At 45.1% G+C, this 27467-nt stretch overlaps 1 protein-coding gene across 2 annotated transcripts in view; it reads left to right on the top strand.

The window, feature by feature from the left end:
• Positions 1–27467, top strand: part of SYT7 (synaptotagmin 7) — a 420555-nt gene that overhangs the window by 318931 nt on the left and 74157 nt on the right. The window contains exons 7-8 of one of the 2 annotated variants that reach the window (XM_029583040.1): positions 1521–1643; positions 18303–18438. In XM_029583040.1, coding sequence (XP_029438900.1) covers positions 1521–1643; positions 18303–18438 — 259 coding nt within the window. The remainder of the gene's footprint in view (positions 1–1520; positions 1644–18302; positions 18439–27467) is intronic. The other variant, XM_029583041.1, reaches the window with a different exon arrangement.

Below are 27467 nucleotides of genomic sequence, written 5' to 3'. Positions count from 1 at the left end.
AAAATATACGAGCTGATCAGAATCTTTTTGATGTCCCCTTAGTGTGCCTTATTTGACTTGCAGAATCTCGAGAAAGGCTGTTTGCTGTGGAACAGGCCTGTTTTAAATCTTTTTTAAAAAGACCTGAAGACCAATCTGTTTAAAAAATCCATTGCTTTTCTGGTATGATCACAGGAGATTAGTATTATGCAAGGTAGCCCTGGTGATGTAAGCTAGCCCTGGCAATTATTATGCAAGGTAGCCACAGGTCTTGGTAGATTTTTGTTGTATTATGTGCTTTTATATTGTTTTGCATTTGTTTTATGCGATTGATTTTATCCTTTTCTTATGTTTGGTTTTACCATTATTTTATTTTATTTTGTTTTAATCAATTTACCTCTGTTTTACCTTCTTATCCTAACGTGTACATATTTGGTTTTATTGTGCTTGTTGTGATTGTAACATTTTATGTTTTTTATTTTATTATGAATGTTTTTTTTTTCTGTTAATCACTTAGGATCTCAGGTAATGCAGTATACAAATCATCTAATAAATAAATAATAAGTGCTAAACTTCTTTCTCATTTTCTCTTTGAGTCTGTGTACTTCTCAACAAAGACAAACCTCCCAGGGGAAGACTTATAAATTGTCTGCTTCAGGTTAAAGGCAAGTCAGGAATAGAAGGTTCAGACTATGCTTACTAATGATTATTCCTGGCTCCTTCCCCCTCCCCAACCTGGGAGGGAAGTTCAGCTAAAACAGTAAAATAGAGAAAAAAAAACACACACAGCTCTGAGAACTGAAAGTAAAATAGCGCTGGAATGAAATGATAGAATGACTTGTCATTGGCTTTTGTGTTGCTTTGGATGGCAAATGACAAAATGACAATCCCATGTGTCACTGATGTTGTCATGTCATTTGAAAATGAAAACACATCCCTATGAAGTATTGATATTATAGAGTAATGCTTACTGTCTCTAACTATTCTCTGATTTGTCCTTAATTTCACCCTTGTACTATTCATGAAGAAGGTGTCATCCCTTACTTGAGTGCTTGTTGGTTCCTGGATACTCTGACTCTTTTAACTAGTTTGCAAGAATATCTATATCTATATCTACTGTATATATGTACATAGATATATTTTATGTGTGGGTGTGTGTGTGTATATATATATATATATATATATGTGTGTATATATATATATATATATATATATATATATATACACACACACACCCCCCCACATATATATATATATAAAATCTGTTGTAATTTTTTAAATTCTGGATGATTGCTTAATGTTAAGCAGTGTATATATTTTTAAGTGAAGTAAATGCATTGAAACTTTTGCAACGAGCTGATAAAATCCTAGTAGATCTGTCCTCCTTTCTATGCCAGTTCTTAGACTCCTGTTTTCTTGTTTCCCCTTTTGCCTGCTTCTTATGCTTGTTTTTCCTCTTCCCTCTCTTTCCTTCCTTCCTTCCACGCGCTGCTTGAATCTGGGGTGTACCTCTGCATACCCGTGGGCTTCCATCTGGACAGGGAAGGCAGGATGGTGGTGCTGTCCTTGGTGCTGGGGCTCTCGGAGCAGGACGACTTTGCCAATATTCCTGACCTGCAAGGCACTGGAAACCAGCAGAGCCAGAACTGTCAGGGTGACAAGAGGTATGAGCAGGAGACAGGGCACTGTGAGGATGGCAGGATTGAATGAACAGCGGGAGTTATGGAAGCGTTCCAAGTACCTGGCATATAGAAACAAAGTTTAGGTGCTGCAGAGAAATGGAGAATAGACATGGCTTTATGCAACCCAGGTACTAAGTGATCAGAAGAGGTTACGTTCACTGATTTTGACCATTACCCATGATCTAAGGGTTCAGGTCTTTGGTTGAAATATTTCGCTTCAGAAAGCAACTCCTCACCCAGGTAGGCAGGGGGTGAGTGTGCGGGGGCACCATTCTTTTAACTCTTCAGCCGTTTACTTGTTTGGCAGATTTGATGCATGTCATGGTCCTAAAAGCAACAACAGAGTGACACAAAATAATAAGCAGGAGAATAAAACAGGCAGGTCAAGTGAGACAGCAGAGAAAACGTGAGCAACAGCAAAACTAGGAAGCATTGAAAAGGGGATAAGTAGGAAAGGGGAAAGCTGAAAGAAAGACAAGGGCGGGACCTGTCGGGTACTGTTACAAATTGTGACTTCAATCCCTGCCTTCCACCGTAGTGAAGATGTAAGGATTTAAAGCAGTGATGTTAACCAAAAAAAAAAAAAGAAGTGTTCTGAAAGCAGTTTAGTATTTACCTTACATAAAATCATTAATATCATCATATTCCTAAGCAGATATTAGTGTTTTCGATTTTTAAAAAGTTATTCTCTTTATTGAGCACCTGCTATTGTTGGAATGCTAAATGAATAGGGGTTGCTGCCTGTGCTGGTGCTGTCAGAAGATAAAACAAGCACCCTGCCGACGCATGCAAAAGATGACGACAATGAAACAAGCAGAACTGGACTCGTGAAAATTAAATTTCAAAAATGAGGATGGCTATAACAATGCGTAGCGCATCTAATGCCCAAAACGGTGAAAATGCAAGATATGAAGTATGTTAGATGAAAAAGAGAGAAAAGAGTGCCAGCCTGATGGCTGAGTGACCGTGATGCACACCGCCATGCCGAAGACCCCCATCCAGATGAGTCTTTTGTTTTCTGGGTCACCTGGGCTGCTCATTGCCCTTGGGGGGGGTTGTCGTCGGCCGTAAGGACTGGATTGATAGCCCAGGAGAGGTAGTGAATGCCTCTTAGCCTCAGGACCCTTGTTGCAATGACCAGGCTAGGGACAGTGGGAGGCTCAGCCCATTAAAAGTGTGGGGGGGGGGAGAAATCCCCGGGTTGTTGTGATTGAAGGTTTATGGCAGGGCTAAAGGAGAAAGGAGGAATTACCGGGTCAAGAACAAAATATGAAGCCTAGAAACATACCCATCCAGGAAGCAACAGATCAGTGAAAGGGGGTGAGTAGATATTCTGAAGAACCTTGAGGCTGCGGTTCTAAAAGGAAACCAGTATGGCAAAAAGATTATCCAGGCTTTGAAAAGTATATTTGACAAATAGTCTGAAGCATCCTTCATGAATTAAATATGGATTGTTAATTTAGTAGGATCAGTTAGACAGTAATGATGCATTCCTGTGAACTGCCATATTTAGCAGAGTTTGCAGATACCTTCCGAGGCACTAAATCTAGCTCATATTGGCTGCGCTGTGATAAATAACATCACAGGCCGCATGATCCTGGCAGCTTCCAGTCTGTGGTGTGATGTAATCTGCGACTCTTCCAAAGCTAGCTTCTCCCGAGAATTAGGCAGAGGGGAGGGGCCGGAAAGCATGTTTAATTGATCAGAAGTGTGTATCACAGACTGTAATGTATTTGGAAATATTTCATAGAAAATGGTAAATACTGTTTTCTTTGCAAAGTGCCAGGCGATAGCTCATATTTCTTGGTAGGTAATCTAAAGCTTGTAATGGCAGGCACATTTTGAAGCGAACCACTTTCTCGGGGGGGGTGGGGGGGGGCAGGTGTGCCATCTTCTTGCATTCCTCGCATCTGCTTTCAGTGCTGTTTGGCGATCAGATGGTACTTAACTAGTAAACACCATAATACATCACAGTGAATTAAGGGGGGGAGGCAGCAGGTCCCAACCAGTAAAACTAGAAGGGGTAACTGCAGTCCTCTTCCCCTTTACAGCAATAACAAAGATTGGGTATATTAACAATGCCGGCATCGGTTTCACATACTCCGTGTGTCCTGGGTAGAGTCTAGGGAAAAAATTAGGAGGAAAAGAATCTAAGATCAGGAAGCAGAAGAAAATGTATTGGGAAATAGATTGGGGCAGAGGAGTCTCCATTCTGCTTTGATGCCCTCCAGGCCAATATTGAAAGGATGTCGCTGTGTCAGAGGCGAAGCCCAGCCACAGCAGTCAGATGGGTCTCCAGGGGGTGAGAACTGAAGCCCTTTGGTGCAGTTACCATGGAGCCTGAGCCCTTCAGAAACGCCATTAGGACTTTTAACATTAAAGAGCGTTGGAAAGGCTGTGGACGACCGACTTTCTACCGCGGCAGGGACCCAAGCAGAAAAGACCAGATCCGGCTGTGCAAGGACTCACTCCATACGGCAGTCTGAGAGGCCACGGAAAAAAACACCGCCTCAGCCATAGAAAAACCCTCCCAGGCTGCTAAATGTGCATGCGAGAAACTGAAATAGTGATCCAGTTAAACTTGTAGGTAAGAATGTTTTCTTTATATGAGAACTGTGCTCTCTCTCAGGTATAAGAAGAAACATGACAGGCTTGTGAAAGAATTAGAAAGAAGTCACAAGCATGACCAAATTAAGCTGGATACTTCAAAATAAATAAAACCCCAGAGATATACATCGATTAGCAGTTTTGGAAGCTGCTTAGAGAAGACGGCCTCTCTTTCTGGCAGAAGAATAGGAACGAAAAAGGGAATTATCATTTGGGGCTCACCAACAACCCCCAAAAGCTTCCATTGTCTGCCACGTCTGTAGCTCAATGCACTCTACCTTGCTTTAGGGTTCATTTACTTTTATTTTGTGAAAATGAAATATCCTAACGAAGCATGGAATTACGGCAGCACAGATTCCTTTCTTCAGGATACATTGGATGGAGTCTTCCTTCAATTACTTCCTGCAGCTGGCTTTAACCGAATATGTTGCAGCTGTAGGGGGCACATTTCCCACCGGCCAGTTATTGGATCACTGTCTTTCTTTATTCTCTCAGTTACTGGAGGCAAAAGGAATCGGTAACAGAAGAAGGAAGATGAACCTCTTTCCTTGTTTCCAGGCCACCCATCGCATCACAAAACCAGAGGACCTTTGGAGAAATAAACCTCAGAGCAGACTTGAAAGCAGTGAAATGCAGCTGAGGACATGGCCTTTAAACTTCGGAGAAGGATGGCCGCCAGCATTCTGAGTCCTCCCTGTTTTGAGAGCTGTGACATTGACTTGGAAAGGACCTTCGTGTTGAACCCCGAAACGAGCAAAGCATGGCAATCATCAAAATGCCTACCTCTTCCTCCACAGGCTGACCCTGATCAGATGTCCTCCTATTAACAATAGGAAATGATGGCGGTGGTGGGGAAGCCCACCCAGCCCATCCAGTCTTCCCCAGTTATCCTGTCCACACTGACAAGGCTGTATCCCGGGGGATAGCCCAGTGAGGCCAGCTGCAAGACTTCTCCTTTTCCAGGACAGCCTTCCTCATTTCTATTCCACCACATTGGGTAGAAGAACATACAAGATCCTCACTTAATTCCCTCTTGCACCCACCTTTCCCTTGTCCAACCACAAGGGTCTGTACTAAAATCTATTGTAAATAGCCAACGGTGCTAGAAAGGCCATTGCCCCAACATCCGGCCTCGTGGGTCTTCTGCTTAGCCTGCCAGGCAGATCTGGTTATGTGGGTGCTGCTGGTTAATTACAGAAACTTCAAATGAATTAATGATCTCATCCACCATCCCCAACAGCAGGTTAAGGAAAAGTATTAATCAAATCCAACTTTGCAGCTTCAAGAAGAAGAATGTCCTCATCAGAAGTATTTCTCCATCCTCTAAGTTCAGAGATTCATTTATTGGCATGACAAGGTGTACACTTGCTGCCAAAGTAATTCATCAAGTGATTAAATACAATGACCAAAGTTCAGTCCTGAAGCCCAGGATGTTCCTTCGTCCCTTATTCTTGATCTCGGAGGCAGTGGAATAACTTTTTTGTTCGGGAGGGAGGGGGGTGGCAAACAAACCAACCTCTGCCCCTACCATGTTCCCTAGTTGCAAAAGGTTGGTTGGTCTATGGCCCCAGTGGCCTGCTGCTGCCTATGCCTGACCTTCTTATTCTTGGAGCAGAGTAAGCATCCTCAGGACAGGGCAAGGGGCAGTGGATGACCGAGAGAGAGCGAGCTTGTGCAGTTCAAATAAAGGACAGACAGAAAAAGAACCCATGGGCCTGATCTCTTCTCATAGATACAGAATAGGTAAAAATGTCCTAGTAAGTAAGGCTCCAAGTCTGCTAAATCCGTCCTTGCTGCGAGAAGGTGTGAAAGGAAAGAGCAGGCTGTGTGACTGGAGACAAGGCTTTACGTTACCAGCGTGCTAATTAACTGGCCCAATTTTCACTCCTAAGACTATTTTTAATTTCCTTTGGTTATATTTTGCTACATATTTTAACACTTTTCTCCTTCTTCTTATCAAGATGCATATGCTGTCTAAGTTCTTTTAGAGCTCTTGAGAGCAGAATGCAAGATCTTTATTAGAGCAAAATGCCAGCCTAAGAGGCTTGTACCCTCCCAAAACATTTGCCTGTTTCTGCCTCTCCTGCTGCGGTGTCACTGAGCTGTAACCTGGGGGGAATACACCTGGCAGCAGATGAGGAGCTCCATTACCTACAGTTCTATATTAAGCACTCATTTCCCACTATGCTCTGTCCTTGTATCGCTCAGCCTGCTGAGAATACTCCCCTGGTATCAGGCAGACGTTTCCCTCCCCAGTCCTCGGCCTCTGCTATCGTTACAGCCCAACTGCCGACTATGGATGGCTTTGCAGACTTGCCGAGGAGGTGGGTGTCGTTTCCCACTGCACCATCAGGTCCTTCTAACTTGGGAACAGAACCTGTGCTCTTCACCCTCCGGGTCCGCCCTGTCCTTTTGCTATGTTAGTCTGTGGTGTCGTTCTTAACCTCCACCACTTGGAGAAAAAAAAAAAGACATTAAGTAGTTGTACTTTTAAGTTTCAAACAAAGCATCAAAATGAGGCCCGGGTTTCAGTTTCAAGGTGAAACCAATGTTCAGTATGTTTCAGGGTCTTATGTAAGTGGCTCCTATAAGTCCCTGCTACGGAGAGCTTACCATCTAAGTGGGTACCTGAGGAAATTGGAGATAAAGTGCCCAAGGGGGAAGTGAGCTAAGAGTCCTGCTTTCCCTGGGTCTCGGCCCAGTTTTCTAACCGGTAGGCCACACCTCCTCAGAACACATGGCGGTCATTTTGTGGCAGCCGGCATAAACGAAATGGGAAAATACGTCCATAAGGTGCGCCAATATTCCAGGGGACAGTAGTGCACAACTTTCCTTTTCTGAAAAACGATCTGGACCAAAACTACCCACACACAATTACATCCACTAAATAGTGCGCAGAAACGTTTGGGGAAACTGCGTGCAAAATCTTTTGTGCAAACCCTGCCCTAACCCCACCCCCAGGGCCTGTAGAAGCCCTAGGACCAGGCAACTGCCTAGATAGCCAGAAGTATGGGGAGCAGTGCCTAGTGCTCCCACCAGTAGTGATCAGCTGGCGCAGTCATAAGGGGCCAGGCAGAGCCGGAGAAGGAGCGGAGGCTGGATGCATGCTTTGGAAGTAAGCAGCATGGGGGTGGGGGGAGAGATGGGGGGAGGGCACTCTGTTTGCTCTGCCTTGGGGCCTGAGATCCTTGCACCAGCCCTGCCAATCCCTGGGAACACCTCCACTTAGTTCAGGTAAACGTGCAGGCAATCATGACCTGCGCTCCTGAGTTTGCCTGCATGATGAGCCAGCGGTTCTGTAAACAGCCCTTGCCACCTGTAACACACTCTCTTACCGGCAGAAGTCTCTTTGAAAATGGCCTTCAAGATGACTATAAGTTCCCAGCATACCAGACTGGTGCAGAAGTAGGAGGGAGGGAATGGAAGGGACTGCAGTCTGAACTGACAGGTCATCTCAGGGATATGGTTCCATCCATTGGCAGCGTGGGGTTAATAGAAAGACTGGATTTGCCTGGCACTGGATGGCATATAGAGAGAGTTCAGCTACTCAGAAACAAAGTGGTGGCGTATGTTTCCGTCTCTCTTCGTGAGCGAAAGCATATTATTATCTGCACATCTTCAAATGTAATTTTAAAACTGAAACCTTGATGTTACTTAGGGAATATTCCTCTTGAAGAAATGCTTCCTTTACGCAGAGAGAACCTTGTTCTCACTTATTTGTCATGTTTAGAGTCTGCATCTTGCTCCATCAGAGACATCGGCAGGGGGTTAGGTAGCGTTGGTATAACTGAACTTGAACGTCAGAGTCTCCAGCACAAAAGTCAGTGTCTCCGTGCGTTTTTTGTTTTTTTTTTTCATCCACATGTGATTGAAAAGGAGCACAGACCCCTGGGTCTGTGAATCTCCAACCCAGTCATTCTACTGAAGCAAAAATGAACGAAGATATTTGAAGAAAAAAAAAAAAAAAGCCTCTTTGCAGCTTTGGATAGCCTTGTGGCAGCTATTTCATTTTTTCCCAGCTGAATACGCTAACGATGTAAGGCAAAGAAAATCAGTAACACGTTTCTGGACTGTTCGTCGGCATTTAAAAAGGCGATCATACCATACCTTGATTTCCCGAGTCAAAGGGAAAGAAATAGCAGAATGAAAAAAGTCTGGCTGCAGCAATCTATCCCATGACTTGCCTGGATGCTTTTATAAAATGCGGCTTTATAAATTATCTGCTATAACGTGAACTGTTGCTTACCCATACTGATGCACTGAGAAAGGATGGAGCTACAGGCCAGAACTGAACTAATGGTTAGTGACTACGTTTTAATCATGATGATCCCTTAGCTGCACCCTTAATATGCGATGCAAGGTAAATGGCATGTTTAAAATATTACAGTCCAAAAAACTTACAGCCTTACGTTTACAGGAAGAGGAGGTGAAGTCTGCAAACTTGCCCAGTGGGGAAACCAAACTGGAGCCTTCAGATGCATGGCCCTGTACTGTAATCGCCACTATTGTGCCGGCACGTTCCAAACGTGTTTCTCCATAATGTGTCTATGATGTGAAGAAAAAAAAAAATCAATTGGTGATGTTTAGTTTGACAAGGAGAATTTATGTCCACTATAAAACACAGTAATTTATTGGCAGGTCAGGAACACAGAGAAAAGGAAAATGTGCAAGCAGCCATCGTGGAAAGGTAGATTAATATCTCCAGAGCCAAAGGTCTGGCTTTTGTACCCAGCGAAGCAGACAAAGCTTTCCTGTGTTGTCTGTTGCGGCGATACAAAAGGAAGGCCAGGACCCGAGGTGAGGAGAGAAGCGGGAAACCTTTCCCCAAGGCGAGACCTCCTTCTCTCAAGACTGCACTCCTGCCCAGCACCTGCTCCCCTACACTGCTCTTTGGGGACGTTCAATTCCAGGCTCAGCATGCTGGCCTTCCAGCGTTTCTCCACAAAATAAAAATGCTGGCATTGCAGGTCTCCTAGGGAAGGTTTTGAGTTGCAATCGAGCAAGATAGCAGCCTTGACTTCATTTCATGGCGCTTAAAATGCTTGAATCCCCGTGTGGAACTTGTAGGTATCAAAATGGCATTTTGTTATGTTTTGATGTGTCGAGATGATAGAGTAGGACTGCTCAGGAATGACTTCTGGTGGGGACCACTGTTAATGGCTACGGGCAAGGGGACCTGTCCTTCATAGAGTGTGGGGCATCAAGCAGGAGCTATGAGATGGGTTGTAGACAGACATTGGGAGTTACTAAGTACTCTGGATATGTGCTGAATTTCTGTCTGGGACTCCTGGCTCCCCTATAGCCAATGAAAAATTGTTGTTTGCTTGTTCTCTTACCGTTTCCTCTCTTGCTACTTTCTCAACCTTTTTCCTTGTCTGTCCATTTTCACAGCCTCCTGTCCTCTTTGCTACAATTACGAGTCCAAAGTGTAGTTATGTTCACATGGTTTGCTTGGTTTCTTTACTAATCTCAAGTCCTTTTTGTCTCTTTCCCTCAAGCTTTCTTTTAGCTCCTTTTCCTGTTTGTCCGCCCCCTGTTTCTGTTCTTTCCTATCCTTACCCTCTCCGTCTCTGTCAAATCTGATTTTCACAGGGCCACAGCTCGTGCTCTTTTTGGCAAAGGACCTTTTCTGCTTCACACGCTCTTTCCTGACTTCTAACAGCCTCTTCATGTTGCTGACCAGTTCCCATCCAACTTTGCAGCTGCAGCCCTACATGGATGTCCAAATCTATAATGCCGCGTTTTCTATTGACCATTCTCTTTTTTTTCTCTGGCTTCACTTTTAAGCTAACTGTAATTGTTGTCTAGTCCTTTTTGCCTTGTATTATTATTTTTTTTTTTGGTCTCTGTTCTCAGTGCTGGTTTGTAATTTCAGCCTGTTCTGGGCTCTTCGCATGCAGGTCTGTACCTCCCCAGTGTACCGCTTTCTGCAAGCTCTGGTGTACAGTGTTTTGTTTTGTTTCTTTACCTCTGCTCCACCTGTTCCTGTCTGCTCAAAGATTTCCATTTCTCACCTGTCCGCAGATCATATCCTATCAGTGACCAGCTGAAAGTAAGATTGTAGCTCCTCTACAGAAGACAACGTTTCCTAAGCCCCGACCCATAGAGATTTCTCTCAATGGTGGCCTGGTGCAATGAAGCCCTTCCTCCTTCTTCTGTTCCCTCCTGGAGTCCTTATTGGTATAGAAGGAAAGGGGGAAGGTGATAACTGAGCATGCAGAGTCGTGAGGGCATGGGCCTGCCCTCCTCACTGGATCTACAGCCTCATGAGTGGTTCCACCCAACATGACCAGGATCTTTAACCTTAATCTTTAAAGAGGGATTCTGCTGTGTATAAAACGGGACAGTGGTTCAATGGGAGCCAATCAAAAGCATGGGTAAAGGAAGAATTCTGGGAAGTTAAATAAATGTGGCCTGTCTCACCCCTAAGCGTAAAAAGAAATAGAGACATCTTTGTTCGGGATGTACATGGCAATAAGATGAAATCTTTCTAAATGTTTAACAGCGCAAACACTCATTATCCCTGAAAATTAAATGCGAGGGGGGGGGGAGGGGGTCAGCACACTCCTTGTAGGGTTGGGTTGTACAAAACATGTCCCCTTTAGGAACTCATTAAACCTAATGTTCAGGGAACGGACCTGCAAATGAATGCCTGTTCTGTGTTCCCAGCTCAAACTTGAATGATAACATGCAATGCTTTCTCTCTCGATCAGCAGGTTAGGGGTGACACACAGACACACTGCTTCTTCTCAGTCTCGGTGCAAGCCCCTGAGCCAAATCAAATAATACTCAGCTCATTCTGTCACTCCCCTTGAGAATCATTTGTATGACATGGAAAGTGTTTTCTCCCATTTTGAGCCTAAGGGAAAACATTTTCTCCAGATAAGACCCTTAGGCATTAATCATATCCCCTTCCGTCTCTTCAGTTCAGGAGTGAATATGATTACTGTAGCTCATCTTTCCTCCTGACTTTCACCTGGGTAAACCACATATCACTTTTGTACATTTGCTGCATTTGTTTTAATCTCTTCGCAATCTTTTCTGTGTTGTGAGTTTGCTGGGTATTAATTGTTGTGTCTGGGGTATGCAAAGGTTATAGCAATGTTATGTTTACAGCTCTCTCACCTCTATCCACATGCACAAAAAATAGATGTGGGGCTTTCTCATGTACTGTATTCATGTTGATGACATCATTTGTTCTTCATCCCAAATCTTGATTTCACTATTAGTGTAATGGCTTTGAAGTCTTCCTGCTCTTCCAGAACATCCTCTTCTCTAGACAAACACATAGAGCCCGATGTAGTAAGGTGCACTCAGCAGAGCACACGGTTTTACCCGCTGTTGGGTGCACATTTTGTGTGCACAAATGTTACTCCTGATGCGGCAAGGAGCTTTGCTCACAAAAACTGTGCGTATAAAACAGTGCGTCCTGTTTAGCGCCCTCACATGGAAATACCATGCAAGCGAGGGCATTAGTCCCTTCTCCCCCCCCCTCCCCCATGCAGAGAGTGTGCGCTGGCTGAACTCAGGTTTTCTTAGCACTGAAAATGTTACGCCTGGTGAGCGGCGGAGTAAAGTTTCCAGTGCTTGTGTCAGTCTATGAGCAGAAGCCGGAGTTCCGGCGCCGGGACCTGTAATCGGGATTTCTGTGCAGAAAACATACTTTACGCCCACAGGCAGGTTTTCTGCACATAAATATGCTTTATGTGCACAAAAAAGGTCTTCTGCACTGAACGCATTTTTGCAAGCGTAAATCGTATTTTATGTGCACAAACCATGGTTTGTGTACATAAGTCTTTTGTGGACCCAGCACAAGAGTTTTATGTGCATAGGTCACATCTGAGAGATTTCCTTTGAGTTGCAATGTCAATCCGCCGGTGCTGCGCACACATTTCCAGACTGCGCACTTTAACTCTCAGTGTTTTAGCATGCCATCAGCTTACTGCATCGGGAGGTAAACCTTTTTTTTTAACTTGCACGTTAAGAAGCTGTGCACTGAGTGTCAACCCAGACCTTATTGCATCAGACCCATAAAAATGTAATTCGAATCACTCGCTTGGACTCTATCATCTGAGTGACTCGACTCACAGCTGAGGCATTATAGAATTTAACAGTATAGAACAGTAGAGTTTAAAGGTGGCATCTCACAGGAGTTTAGTATTACAAACAGGTGCTACTCTAGCCATGACCAAATCAGTTTCCTGAAACGTCAGAAGCACTACTAGGTTAGTTTGTGGAATGTAGGAGATTGTATAAACCATTGAGCTGGATGTGAATGAGAACTGCTTTGCCCAATATCAGAAGAATTGCTGGTGGGATAGCACTCTGTGCTAGCAAGCAGGAAACATCAATGCAGATTGCCATCTCCATCAACTGATCCTGGTGCTGGAGGTGCCACTAACATAATACCTATAACCCCTTGGCTAGCACCTGTTGTTCACCATCCAAAAACAACGCTATAAGCTGTTTTGTAGAATTCTTAAGTGCAAGAGCTTATGGCTTGCCATACTGGGTCAGACTGGGGGTCCATCAAGCCCAATATCTTGTTTCCAACAGTGGTCAATCCAAGTCACAAGCACCTGGCAGGATCCCAAACAGTAGCTAGATCCCATGCTGCTAATGCCCAGGGATAAGTAGATCCCCCAAAATTTTGGGGTTCATTTGTTTCAGTAAATAGTGCACACTATTTGTAAATAGTATGCATTATTTTTCAAAACAAAGAAGAAAAGACCATGACATGAAAAAAACAAATCAAAATGATCTGAAAGCAAATAAAATGAATCGAACTGAAAAAATCGAACTGAAAAAAATTTCCCTGCCCAACCCTATGCTGCAGTCCATGGTACGGATGGCAGAGACTTTTTTTCAGTTTGGTTCATTTTATTTGTTTGCGTATCATTGTTTATTTCTTTTTTCAGTTTGTGGGCTTTTTTTCCCCCTTTTTGAAATGAATGAACCCAAAAAAGTTTGAGATTTTCAGGGGGATTGTTCTTTCTGTTTCAAGGTAAAACTAAAAGCTTTTTGGCACTGTCCTTGTCAGATGTCATTAGTGTTTTAGAACAGGTTGTAGGGGCGATTGTGTTTCAGTTGAAGGTAAAATGAACCAAAACAAAAAAATGCCCGATTTGGTTCAAATTAGCATTCGTTTTAGAACAAATGCACACACCCCCTAACAGTTGACCTTGGGATGAGTTTGTGAAAGGGGAAGGATAATACTGGAGGGATATTTCTGGTAGGTACCTAGTGAAAGCAGAACAGGAAAGAAGCCTAACAGGAGATCAACAGAAAGAAAATCAAGTCCTAAAACACTTCAGATTCTTGAATTACTTGGCAAGCCAGGCTCCAGTTGTAAACAGCAGTACTATCAAGCTGCATGTGCTTGGCCATGCTTTTTGTCTTACGGTCAGCTGCTGTTCTGCAGATGTGCCTCTCATCCCAGTTGGTCCTTTGCTTTTGCTGGGGATTTTGAGATTGAAATTCTCAAACCAACGTACATGGAATTAATGGACAAACCAATGCTTGCCCTCCCTGAAAATGGCGTCATATAGGGCCCCCTGCAACTGAAACGAAACGTTTGTAATGGCTGGAAAGGGAAAAGAGACTAAGCGATGGCGTTGATTTGCGCTCGTCGAAGAAAAAAAAAAAAAAAAAGCCAAGCCAGAAAAGTAATTCTCTCCCCCTCCCCACCCGCAACGGAGAAACACTTAAGCTATTTAAAAATAAGGGAACAAGCATTTTGAGAAGGAAGGTGCAGCTAATTTTATGAGCTTGATGAGATTGCTGCTTTAGGCTTCTGTCAAGGCTTTGAACCATGTGGCACTTGTCGACAACACTTTTACAGGAAATCAAACATTTTCCGTGCTGCCTGTACAGCACATTTTTCTTAAATAGCATCATGTGCACTTGGCTTCAGATTGGGTTTTTTTTTTTTTTTTTAGGTCTATTTCTGACAAAGGTCTCTCTGAGTATAAACCTCTATAGGTACAATTGCCAGCAGCTCACAAGGGGACAAATTTGCAGGTGCAGCTCTGAAAGTGCTGAGCTGGTGAGCGCTTTATTTGTACACTGTTCTTTTTGTGATGGCATTTTAACATGGCTGCTGATAAGGAAGCTGAAAAGACCTTTTTAAACGGTGATCCCTGCTTATGAAATTTGACCCTTTTAACGTGCCTCGGCTGAGGCCCGATTTTATCAATCTTGGGGACTGATTTCCTCCTCTGACAAAATGGATGCCACCAGCAATAGGAAGTGTGCTGTCCAGAGTAAGGTAGATCATAACCTGTGCCTGGTTAGACAACAAACAGCTCTGACTTCAGCCCATTTCAACTTTTTTTTAATGTCCTGCTGAATGGTAAAGTTTTTATAAAATGTGGGCTGTCTCTCAGAATTCTCTTACCAATTGCAAATAGCGATCCAAAGCTTTATCTGGTATTTGTGCAAGAAAACGCCTTAGGTTCAGAAATGTAACATCCCTATAACAAGGCTGGATAGCAAAGAACCTTGTATCCAGATCTGGAGGTTGTACCTCTGAAATGACAGAGACAGACAGGGTGGAAGCAGGCCGAGGAGAGGGCTACCAAAATGGTGCAAGGTCTGTAGCAAAAGCCATGGGAGATGAGACTCCATGGAGGAGAGGAAGACACAGGCCTGCAGTTGCCAAGAGGCGCACCAGGCCTGTACCTAGGGTAGCAAAAATCTGGAGACATCCCAGCAGCATGGAATCTCACTTAGAAGAGAGCAATCCTCTGTTTCTTGATCCAGTGCCTCCGCTCCCAGAGAGTATACAAGGGAGCAGGAGGCGATAGGGTGAGTTTGAAAGGGATAGAGCCAAACAAAGAAAAACTGCTGTGCTCCCTAATCTAGCAAATCCCCTCTTAGGCACTATACAGAGAACAGGAGGAGAAGGGATGAGACTGGGAGGAACAGAGCAGAGCAAAGAAAAGTTGCTCTGCTCCCTAATCCAACCCCTCCCATCCTTTCCTGCGACTGCCTTTGATCTCCTTCTCCTGCCCACCAGGATCAGCTACAGTGACAGGAGTATGAGCTAAGGATGAGAGCGGGATCCTGGCAGTGAGGATGGAGGGGTAGCGAGGAGGGAATGAGAGGGGGATTATTGTGATGGGGGTGGCAGGGTGAATGAAAGGGAGATCAGATGGGTGTAAGGGGGAGCAAAGGGGGGGCTCATTTTGAAGTAATTAGGAGGGGGGAGAGATGAATCATTGGATGGGTGAGGAGAAAAACTGGAGGAAGAGAATGAATCGGCTGGGGGAGGATCTGTATGAGAGAGGGGAGAATGGAGGTGGGAGACAGTAGATGGATGAGAAAGAAGGGATTGACACCAGGAGTCTGTTTGTCTATATGCCAGATTAGATGGGAGGTTAGAGAGAATGGGGTGCAAGGCAGAGCAGAGACTGCAGCAGGGTAGGGATACCCCCCTCTCCCTCACTCCATGCATTTCAGATTCTGCCTCTCACATCTAGGAAGCTCTCTTCCTTTCTCCCTCCTCCCCAGATCCCAGAACCCTCCCATCTCAGATCCCTGATCCTTCTCCTCTTATCTTTCCCTCTCTGTTCTGATCATTCCCAACCTCCACCCTCTCCTCTCCCCTAATCCCTAGTCATCCTTATCCTCATTTCCCAGTCTCCAAGATCTCTCCTCCATGTGCTTGAAACCAGGTGTGGGGGGAACCTGCACAAAGCAGCAGTTACAGCCCCAAGAAATCTGGCGGGATGAGCCATTCGTGTCTTTTTCTGCCAATACTCACTATCTTCCTGTGTTATTTGAGATCCCTTTTCCTCACCCAGTACAAAATGGAATAAATAGCAGAAATGCAAGCAAGGTTGAGAAACAACTTTCTTTTTATAATGCAATGTAAAGGATGGAAATGTTGGCCCATGCGCTTCAGAGTTTTCCCCTTCATGCCACAGAATCTACCCCTGAGCTGCAGCAGGAGACTTGGGGGCTTCTGCTCCCTGATCAGGGGGTCCGTGGGAGTGGGGCAGGAGGGTTGGAGGATGCTGGCCAACGGCACTAACAGTGGCTAGGGGCTGGCAAAAAAACCCCTACGTCTGCCACTGGGGATCCGACAGAAACATTCAGATGGTAGAATTAATGCACAAGAAACCCAACCTTTTGTCAGGGGGAAGAGCGCTTGAGAACAAGAGGTCAGACAGGAGCTACATCAGAAAGCATTTCTTCATGGAAAGGGGGGATGGATGCAGGAAATGACGTTCCAGAGGAGGTCGTGTGTCAAAAAAGAAGTCATGGGCTTCAAGAAAACCTGGAATAAGCAAGGAGGTTCCCTAGCTGCAAAAAAGTGAAGGGAAAGCAAGAGGTCAACTGGGGTCTGTGCCGCTGCACCTGAAATAAAACGGGGTAGACGAAATGGGCCTTATCTCTTGTCACATTCCACGAGATGAAGAAACCCTCAATGGGCAGCTTTTCATTATCCATGAAAAGTCGCATCTACCTAAGGGGCAATTTTCAAAGGGAGGGAGGGGGAGAGAGTGCACACAGTCCCGCAACTCCTGCCCTGGAGGGGGGAGGCATTCCCGGGCCGGGGTAAGGGCAGGGAGAAAACGACCCGCAGAGCTTTGCGTTCTCAAGCGAGGCGCCTCGTTTGGGTTGGAAAACGGGTCTGCAGGAAAAGCAGGTGCAAGCGTCTGCGGGGAATATTTCCCTGCTCGGTGCTTTCACTTTGCAACCTGGTGCAGAGATTTGCAGGTAAGCGGTCGTGGAGGACTTTGAAGCCTGAGAACTGCCACTCCCCCCTTCCCCCCCCCCCCCCCCCCCCCCAATGCAGGTTTTTGTTCTGCAGGGCTGGGGCAGTGGAGGGCAGTGCATTTTCAACCTTTCCTCTTTAGGGAAAAGCCCTCTGAAATGAAATTCAGGGACCTAAGCGTGATGCCCTAGAGGGGAGGAGAGCGAGGGAAAGTAGGGAATACGATACAGTAATTCAGATACCTCAAAGGTCTAAATAATTTACAAGCAGCAAATATTTTTCAGGGAAAGGAAATTCTACAGCAAGAGTTCGCAAAATGAGGTTGAAAGCAAGAGGATTCGGGAGAAATATTAGAGAATCCTTTTCTTCACAGAAAAGGCTGGGGAAGCACGGCGCGGCCTCCCAGCGAGGATGATGAGGGCAAAACCAGGAGCAGAATTCAAGAAGGCATGGGGGGGCTTAGATGCCCAGGAAGGGAAGGGAAAGCCCCGAGATGAACTGGAGCGCGTGGCTATCGCAGCAGGAAGGAGACGGGGCCTTCACCCTGGGTGCAGCTCGGCGCTGCCCCCGTCCTCGGCCTGCTCTGCTCTCAGCGCCATTTACTCCGCATCGGCCTGCGGGAATGTGGAATGGGCTCATCCCGCTCCTTCTGCCTCCCCATTCCTGGGAGCAAGGGTTCAGTGCGGGCCCTGCATACGCACCCCTTAGCCTCTGCTATGTTGATTCAGCCTCCCTACCTTCCATGGGTTGGGTTGGAAAGACAGTAAATCTTGGCACCTCGTCTGCCTTTCTCTCTTTACGAGCCCCTTGCATGTGTTAGTGAAACTGTTGGTAGCATGGGTGAGAAATGGGAAAGTGCTGTGACAGTGTCCTTATCTTATAAAATTATCTACATCTCAACCCTATGCAACAGGTTCCACAGCTAATATTCTATTCAGGCCTTTTCCTGAGGCAGACTGGGCACCGATCAGTTTCGTCTGTCATGCAGATATGCGGAGGAGAATCGCGTTGAGCTTTCACATGAATATAAATCATTTAGATCAGATGATGCTGTCCCCAGCACCTCTGTCATCTCCACGTCCTGTACAGGGGATATGCTCATTTCTCACTGTAATGACAAACTCTGAAATGAAAAAAAAAAAAAACACACTTCTATTTCAGAGTTGCATATTCCAGATTCATTTGCACCGGTTTAAATGCTACATTGGTGATACAGGAAAGGTGTTACAAATATATATATATATATATATTATTTTTTTTTCCATTAGCTGAGAAGTCTTGTGTCTGTGGCTTACCTCATTCCTTCCTTTCAGATTACCAGCCGGCGGCAAAATGGTAAACACAGCTGCGGTGCCGGGACAGACGCAGCACGACGAGGCCAACCGAAAATCTGACCCGCGGTCCTCGGTTTCGGATCTCGTGAATTCGCTCACCAGCGAGATGCTAATGGTGAGTAGAGACACGCCAGCCGGGGCCGTCCGCTGTCTTCTGTAACGCCCTATCCTCAGGTGAAAACACCGCAGGATGCCGTGGTCGGCGCTGTCCGCCCACTCCCTCCTACATCGCGGATTCCGTGGAGGAGCTGGGGGAGGGGGACAAAAGATGAGCTTTAAAGCTCACGCAAAAACCAGCGCACTTAAATGCCTTTCCCATTACTGCTGCTGGAAGAGATGGAGACCGTGTTAGCCGTGATCTTCTCCCACATTTAGTTCCCATGCACTGCACTCCCTGAGGCTTGGAGTATTAGGGGGTCTTTTACAGTTGCTTACAATAGTGATACATTATTCCTAATGAGGAATGACACTGATGGATAAAACAGCCTTTTGCCAGGTGCATTTCACATTCTAGTTGACTGTCACCGCTGGCTATGAAATTTAGTCCCAGCGTGACACCAGCGCTGCTGGCTATGTGACAACCAGATCAGCCGTTCTGAAATGGGCATTAGGAAATCATGGAGTCTGTTAAAAAAGGGAGGCACTGGGGCTGCTGTGGAGTTGTGAATGATATTTTTTCCTTTTAAAGAGTCATTAAGAAAGAGAATTGGAAACAATTTAGAAACAGCGTGCGTGCATGCTGAAACGAGTCCCTAGGTACTGGAGGCTGATAACATTGTTTCAGGATACAAAGCCCAAACTATAGTATCTGCTGCTAAAAAGCTGACAAAGGGGAAAAACAATCCGTGCCCCCGAAGCCGTATTTATGTCTGGCATTAATTACACAAAGTAATCCTGGGCTGGGAAAAGAGAGCATGGGGTCTGGGCACAGTCTGAAGCCATTTTCAAGGATCCTGGGTGCGGAATGGGGTGCACTCAAGGCTGATGTCCTTCCTTCCGGAGACACTAGGGGCATTGAGTCACCTGAATTCACAACTTAGAAAAATTGCTTTCAGAACTAGTTTTGGATTGTGCTTTTGATCGTATTATGATATGATTCTCCCTTCTTACGTATCATATCGCCTCATTTCCATGAGCAATTTTACACTGCTTTGTCGTCTTGTTTTTGTTTGATTGTGATCGTCGCTATTATGCTACAGCTTAGGGCCTCTAAATACATAAAAATGATTCAATTTCAAGTTTCACATTTTTTTTTTTTGGTTAGTGCTAGGCAGCTCTTGAACTTGATCTAAGCTTAAAGTCTCAGCAGGCTTTAATCTGGCCGCCCTGCACTAGTGTCCCAGCTGGCATTATTTCGGCATCGCTCCGAGTCAGCACTTTAATGTAGGAAGCGATTTAGCAGTCAATGCAAGAGACGATCTCCATTATCACTTAGCAGATGCAATATTCCTGCCACAATTCACACACAGACTCATTTTCTTCCAGACCTGCCCAGCAGAACTCTCTCCCAAGGATCACGGCCTTAATAACTAAGCATTGCGGCAGAGCCAGATAACTTGCTCGCCACAGACGTTAGGTGTTTTGTGCGTGGTATGAAGGAAGGGTATATGTTCTTGGTGTGTACATTAGCTTGTCTTAGTGAGTGATGACTGTATGTAAGTTACTGCTGTAAGAAGTCAGTGTAAATGAGTCTCGTTTGCCAGTGTAGCAATGCAGCATGCCAGTACTGTATATGTTTTTTTTTAATAGTCCTACAGTCCTGGGGGATCCATTGTCCCATAAATACTTGCTCTGTATTTCAGGAGCTGAGAAGGGTATATGGGTAAAAGCATTTGCATGCAAACATTAGCCAGTGTTTTACAAAAGGGGAACCATATTGCATTAGTTTGGGGATGCTATCTAAAAAGAAAAATAGGTTCCTTCAAGTTAGTTTTCTCATTTTTACTCAAACATAATCAAATTTCCAACATTTCAAAATTGTTCTCATTAGAAATAATGTGAGCAGTGCAAATGCGACAGAACTATGGCCCACATTCCAGCTGGATTCAAACAGGAGTAAAATATATTTGGGTTTGAAGGCCGCTAGAGGTGAATAAAAGTCGTGTAGGTGTTTGATTGCTGAGTGTGGGTGGAATAGAGGACATTAATAGAGCATCTATGGTGGGTCCTCCTCCTGTATGCTCTAAGTAGCTTTTCTTCAGGCCATGATAAAGATCTTGTGGGCTTTATCCTTTCACAACAGGAAAATCTGAATATTTCTTGCCATTTGCCCTGTAAAGGCCAAAAGATTTTGGGTGAATCAAGCCTTAAGTACACCCAAGCATCCATCTGTTTCAGACGACCTGCTGCGCTCTGTGACCGCCATGCTATGCCCTACAATAATAATGCTGGCATGTCATGAGACGCAGGCCATGTCTCATGAGCCATAATCTTTTTTTTTATAGCAACTGAGTGTCATCCTCTATAAGTCATATTATTTCCTATTACCTATTCTAGCTCTGTCACAGCCATCATCATCGTCATAATTATTCTTCACTAAGGTGAGGTTGGCCTAGCACTATAGGAAATCTTTGTGCTTTACAGGAATCAAGTTGGGGTGAGGGAGTTAGAAGTTATTAACTACAGAGGCTTTGGAGAATAATCTGCTTGTCACTGACTGGCCTTCACTTGTCTGCACAAGTTCTGGAAAATAAAGTCCAGTAGTTACTAAGCTTTTTTTTCTCCTCCTTGTGATTCAAATAATGATCTGAAGGTTTTTTGTTTTTTTAATGCTTCATCCATTATTCCTTTGTACATGTTGTATCGTAGGGTAGCTTTGCTGTTGCTCAAGTCACACACAATGGGGCCAACGCAATAAAACCGTGCGGTGAAAAGGGCCTCGTATTGCGCACCCATTTTTTTTTTTAAACGTGCGCACAGCCACGTCTCCTGGACGCACGATGGCATATTTTAATGAGCTTCCGCATTAAAAGGGGTGCTGTAGGAATAAATTTTGCGTCCCTAGCAGCAGATGCCCAGGAAACGTGGCTGTGCGTGGGTTAGGAAAACAGACACTTGTAAATTGAGCATCTGTTTTCCTAACCTGACCACTGTCGAGGCTTTTTTTTTTTCATGATGCTGGTTTCTGTGGTTCCACCTATTTAGTATCACAATGATATTATTTATTTTATTTAGATTTTTATATTCTACTTGTGAAAGTGTACATCAGAGCAGATTACATTCAGATACCATAGACATTTCCCTAGCCCTGCTAGGTTGTATACCTGAGGCAACAGACTTCTCCAAGGTCAAAGGAGCAACAGTGGGGTTTGAACACTGGTTTCCCTGAGTCGTAGCCTGCTGCTCTAACCATTAGGTTACTTCTCCACTCTAAGAGGAGCTATAGTATTTTTTTGCTTTTTTGTTGAGGCTTGGGGGGGTGCGTCAGGTCAATGCCAGCTTGTGCTGGAGTTAATCTTTGCATGTTAAAATGTACGTGTCGGGCACACAGTGATTTTTGGCATCAGGGGTAATAGCTAATAGCCTCATCCACATGGTAGTTACATGTGATATGCGCTATGAGCTACGCGCTGGTTTTGTATGCACGTTTTGGCCGTGCTAATCCCATTATTGCATCAGGGATTATTCTAGCTCGCCTAAAATGCGCATCCAACCATGCATCAAGCTGTGCGCTAGGCTGAGCACACTATATTGCCATCGGCCCCAAATGAATTTGAAGTGCTGGATTCTGACTGGTAGATAAGGCAACACTGCCAGAAGGTGCAGTGCTGCTGTGTATCACTGGTAGGTACCTTTCTCGAAACAAATGCACATATCAATAGTGGGGTCAATGCAGACAAAGCTGTACAAGTTGTAAAAGATCGAATTACAAACAGATTTGGGTATAAAAAGAAGGAATTCAAGTTTATGACTAGAGGAGTCCAATGTATACTTTGGTCAATGGTGTCAACAGCAGTATTTCCTTTCAGGAGGATAAAAAGGGAGAACTGCAGTCCTCTGATAATAACAGATCTTTGACCACATGGAGGAAAGTGGTCTTGGTGAGATGAGAATATCTATGATATTGTTTTAAGCCTGTGGTTGGGAAGGGAGAGAGAGAGGTAAGAGTGACACCACTACGGCTTTTAGGAAGACCAGGAAAATGTACATGAGCTAAAGGCATTGTTAATGCTATTACTGTAGGGCAATGTTTTCTCAGCCCAGTCCTGGGGGCATACCTAGCCAGTCAGCTTTTCAGGATATCCACAATGAATGTCCATAAGATAGATCTGCATACAATGGAAGTAGTGCATGCAAATCTATCTCATGCATATTCATTGTGGATATCCTGAAAAGCTGACTGGTTAGGAGTGCCCAGAGGACTGGGTTGAGAAGCAGTGCTGTACAACAGTAATTCTCAACCCTGTACTCAGGACATGCCCAGCCAGTTTAGACTGTCATCCTGATCTTCAGATAGGGTTGTCAACTGGCTCCAGGTTTTCAGGAAAGGCTGATCCAGATCTGGCTTTACCTTCCAGAGAGAGGCTGTGTGCACATCGTGCTCCTGCAGCAGAGATTTCAAAAGCTGTATTTTTATACAATTTCATTTACTTAGCTTTATAATTTTGACATATTTTAGTTCAGTTTGTGTTGAGGCATCAGTCCTCACTTTTATTTAAAGTTTATTTCATTTATTTAGACTTTTAATTGATTTGTTTGAGGGAAAGGCAGCTCCTCTGCCTTCCCCTGTATACTGACTGCAGCCTCTCTTCCCTTCCCCCATTCACTACTCACACACACATTTTCTTAGTTTCAGGGTGAAGTTTTAGTTAGGCAGGGACAGGTGTTCAGGGCTTTAGTTTCAGGGTGAGTTTTGTTTTAGGCAGGGATATTTCCAAAGCACATTTCCTTTATTTTTTGCTTTACAGTTTTAAGTTCTGTTGTGCTCTTTCCTTCAGCCTCCCATTGGAGCTGAAGGAAGAGTTTTATTTCAACTTTGTTTGATTTAGTTATTTAATTTCAACCCTTCCCCCAACAATTGCCTTTTTTGATTTTATTTTAGTTTTACAAGTTAATAGAGCAGCAAGCTCTTACCTTTTTATTTTCTTTATTTAATCACTGAGGCTCTAGGAGGGGGAGGGCTCAGTTACTCAGCCGGGCCACAAGCTCTGAAGCCCGGCTGAGCTCTAATCAGACACCTGCTGCAGGCCTTCCCGGAGCAGCTAAGGAGCCTGCTTTTTAAGTAAGTTTTATTTCTAGTTTTGTTGTACTTCTCACTCCCCTGTGTACTCTCTTCTTAATTTTGGAGCACAGGTTCACTAGTTCAGTTAAAACTTCACTGTCATTTCACTTATTTTTACACATTTAATTTAATTTTTAAAAAATTAGAAAAAAAAAGTCACTCTTTACGTGACCCTTCTCACCTCCCTTTTAATTTCAGTAGAGGCTGCTTTAATCCCAGTCCCCATTGTCTATACCTCAATAGACAGAACAGCTTGGGCAATGGCAAAGAAACAGCCTCAAGCAGGCCCTAAGAAAGCTAGGGGAGAGAAAAGGTGTCAGCTGGAAGTCAATACCAAAGAAGAACATCTGTGACTTTCTGGCTGGCACCCCAAAAGCTGCAGCAACAACATCAGCTGCAGCTGAACCCCTATCACTGCACCCTCTCAAAATGCAGCATCTAACCCAGCAACAGCTAATAATGACATCTCTGCTGTTGCCGGACACAATACTCCTGCCCCAGCACTGTTATCTGCTGGGGCAGAGACCCCTATTTTAGGGGACCCTTTAGTAGCTGGCACTACTACGCCAGCCACAGAGAACACCATTCCTGTCTCAGCTCCTTCCATGACTGAGGTAGCCATTCTGGATAACACTACCCTTCCTTCCACCTCAGAGATGGCTGCGTCACTGGCCAGAGAGGCAAGCAGTGTCTCCGCTGTTGCAGATATTACTAACAATATACTATATTGACCCCCTTCCTATTTCATGCACAACATTTGACGCAATTGAGCAAAGGTATAATGACCGTCATACTAGGTATCATAGTGTGGTAATTCAACCATAATCACTCAACCTTATATATAATCATCGGTCAGTCCATATATTATTTTTTAAGTTTTTTGTGTAAATTACACCCGTGAACACAATTCTTAATGATTTTGCAATACCCGGTTCCCAAATTCTTACGTCTTCAAATACTAGTATTCAATGTGGTACTTATCTCATCATAACACGTTTTTTCTTTTGCTGAAAACCAACCATTCTGCCAGCATATATCTCAAGGTTGTAATCTTATTTCTTATCCGCTCATTTCTTGCTCATGATAGTTTTCTACACAAGCTCACATCTTGTCCGCTCACTTCTTGCCCTAAAGGGGCAAGAAGTGACCCCTATATTGACCCCTAGGAAGGGGGTCAATATAGTATATTGTGCATTTTCCATGACCTTTCCGAACTGTATTCGATCTCAGCTAAGCATCAGTTTTGGTTTGCAGATATTACTAAAACACCTCAGGCAGCAGCAGGGCAGAGCAAAGACAAAGATCAAAACCCAATTCCCTCCCCTGTCATTGAATCCACCTCTGCTGCAGCCAAGCCACCACAAATAAGATCCTATGCAGTGGTGTTATCAGGCCCAGCAGCCAGTGACTCTGCCAGGGGGAAAGGAGGGTGAACATGACAGCCATGATCAGGCAGTAGAGGGGCCCCATACCCAATATGATATGTCACCTATCCCTTCCACGGGCTAACCCGGAGGCCTGGGGTAAGGTGTCCAGCAATGGGAGGGGCAGCTATCAAAGACCACATCATAGCACTGGCCAATGTGGTGGGTCCTGTAGCCATTGTGGCAACTGGTAGGATGTACAGAAAAATAGTATTTTTCCTCCGTACGCTGGCCGCCACACATACGGCAATTATAAAGGGCATAGTGGTGGAGGGGGGTCTTCATACCAGTTGAGCCCAGAACCAAGGTGGTGCTATCAAATGTGCCACCCTATATTCCCGAGGCAGTAATAATGAGTCACCTGTGCACCCTGGGGGAGGTTTGCTCTCCCGTCACTGTGATACTCCTGGGGTACAGGAACAGGACTATATGCTACATCCTGTTCTATAGACTGCAGGTGACCATGAAGGTGCCTCAGGGAAGGGAGGAAGTGGAAGGCTCTTTTATTATCCCACATGAGGGGACCCCACACACTATCTACTACAGCACAGAGGAGGTGAGGTGCTTCCTGTGCTGGGAGATGGGGCATACCCACAACGTATGCCCCAAGGCAAAGAAAGCCAATAAGTCTGCCACCCCCAAGTTGCACTCTTCCATCTGCAGCTACTACTAACACCTTGGCAGCTGCAAAGCCCTCCACCCCAAACTCCACCTGTATCTTTGGGGGCCAAGTTCCTAGCATCCCTACCACCACTTCTAAGACCCACCCAGTTGACATCACTGGGCCTTCCCACCCCAACATAACTGCCACTGCCAAGGAACACCAGGCCTAGATAGGGGGGAACCTCTAATACCATCTCAGAGGTCCCCAAGAACATCACTACAAGAACCACTACTGCCAAGCCTGTCAATAAAGTGACAATTTCCTCTGGTATGTCAAAGAAAGCCACAAATAAATCGAACAAAGCACACCAGAGTGACAGTGAGGGTGCAGTTTTTCCACTCACCATCCCAAAGAGAACTGCCTCTCACCCCAGTACTGCTAAGGCAGCTACCCCTGCAAATAACACCTCGCAGGGGACTGTCTCAGATGAGCATGAGGCAGCCACCCCTGGAAATAACACCTCGCAGGGGACTGCCTCAGATGAGCATGAGGCAGCCACCCCTGTGAATTCCATCTTGCAGGGGACTGCATCTAATGAGAATGTGGCTGCCATTCCAGTGCTGCCACCACAGCAGAGGCCTGAACTCCCCCCCCCCCCCCCCCCCCCCCCCCACACACACACCAATTTCAGCAGAGGGGGTGGGGACAGCCTCTGGAGATTTGGCTACTGCCAAAGAGATAATGGAGCAGGTTAAGAAAGGAGAACAACTGCCTTCTCTGTCAATGCGCACACCTGAGTCAACCCCCATAGAGAGAACATCTGATACTCCTCAACCCTTCCATGTCTCTTCTCCCCTCAAAAACAACTCTTCTGAGGGAAAATGCTGCCATGACTCACCAATTGTTTATACTTGTTTACTGCGTTCCTAGGCCTTTTTTCTTCCAGCAATCTATGCCTCTAAGTTTACTATCCTTGTTGAATGTAACTTTGTTTTTCCTGTTTATACTATTGTTTTTGGTTCAGTCCCCCAATTCAATGTAAACCGATCTGATATGGTCTTTTAACCATGAAGGTCGGTATAGAAAAGTGTTAAATAAATAAATAAATAAAATAAAATGTCTAATAAATCATGGGAAGGAGAGGAGCTAGGGGTGGATTGGGTGTGGGGTAAATATGCAGGGGAGGAAAAGCCTGATCCCAAAGTCAGGAGGAAGATTCTGGTGCCTTATGGGTCAGGGCACTTGGGATCAGATTCAGAAAATCCAAGCCCAGTTACCAGCAAGGGCCTGGACTAGGAACCTGAAACATCAGACTCCAAAGCAGTTACATCATCAGAGGTCCAATCCCTGGAACATCATCTCTCATGGGTAGAGTGAGTCCCCAAGCAGATCTCCTTTGGAGAGACCCCCCCTCCACCATCATGGCTCAGGGGGGACAGAAAATCCTTCTCCTGATGGAACTGCTGAGGAAACCCCTCTCTCCAACCACCACTAGCCAGCCCGCAGACTTCTGAGTCCCTGGCAACTGAGGAGGAGAGGGAGAGCCCCTCGGGTTACCACTGGCCAGGGTGGGAAGCCAGGTCTGATTCCGGTCGTAGATACCAGAGTCGAGACAATCAACAGAGTAGATTTGGCCTCAGGAGAAACAGAGCCAGAGAAAATGGCTGAGGTGGAAAGGGGTTCCAAACTCTCAGTGACCTCAAACTTGGCCATGGAGACCAGCTCCAATGAACATTGAGAAAGTTGGAGGGAGAGGGAGCAACATCTGTAACCTCCGCTCACAAACTAATCTCCTGAGGTCCCAGCAGTGGTGATCATAACCCTTCCGGGGGAGGTCCTGAAGAGGGTACCTGTCACATTGCTGGAAGCTTTCTCCTCAGCTCCAGAGGTGCCCT

This window comes from Rhinatrema bivittatum, chromosome 17 (assembly GCF_901001135.1).
Source record: "Rhinatrema bivittatum chromosome 17, aRhiBiv1.1, whole genome shotgun sequence".
Lineage (NCBI taxonomy): Eukaryota > Metazoa > Chordata > Amphibia > Gymnophiona > Rhinatrematidae > Rhinatrema > Rhinatrema bivittatum.
The sequence above is the reverse complement of the archived record's forward strand: the minus strand, read 5'-3'. Positions and strand labels throughout refer to the sequence as shown.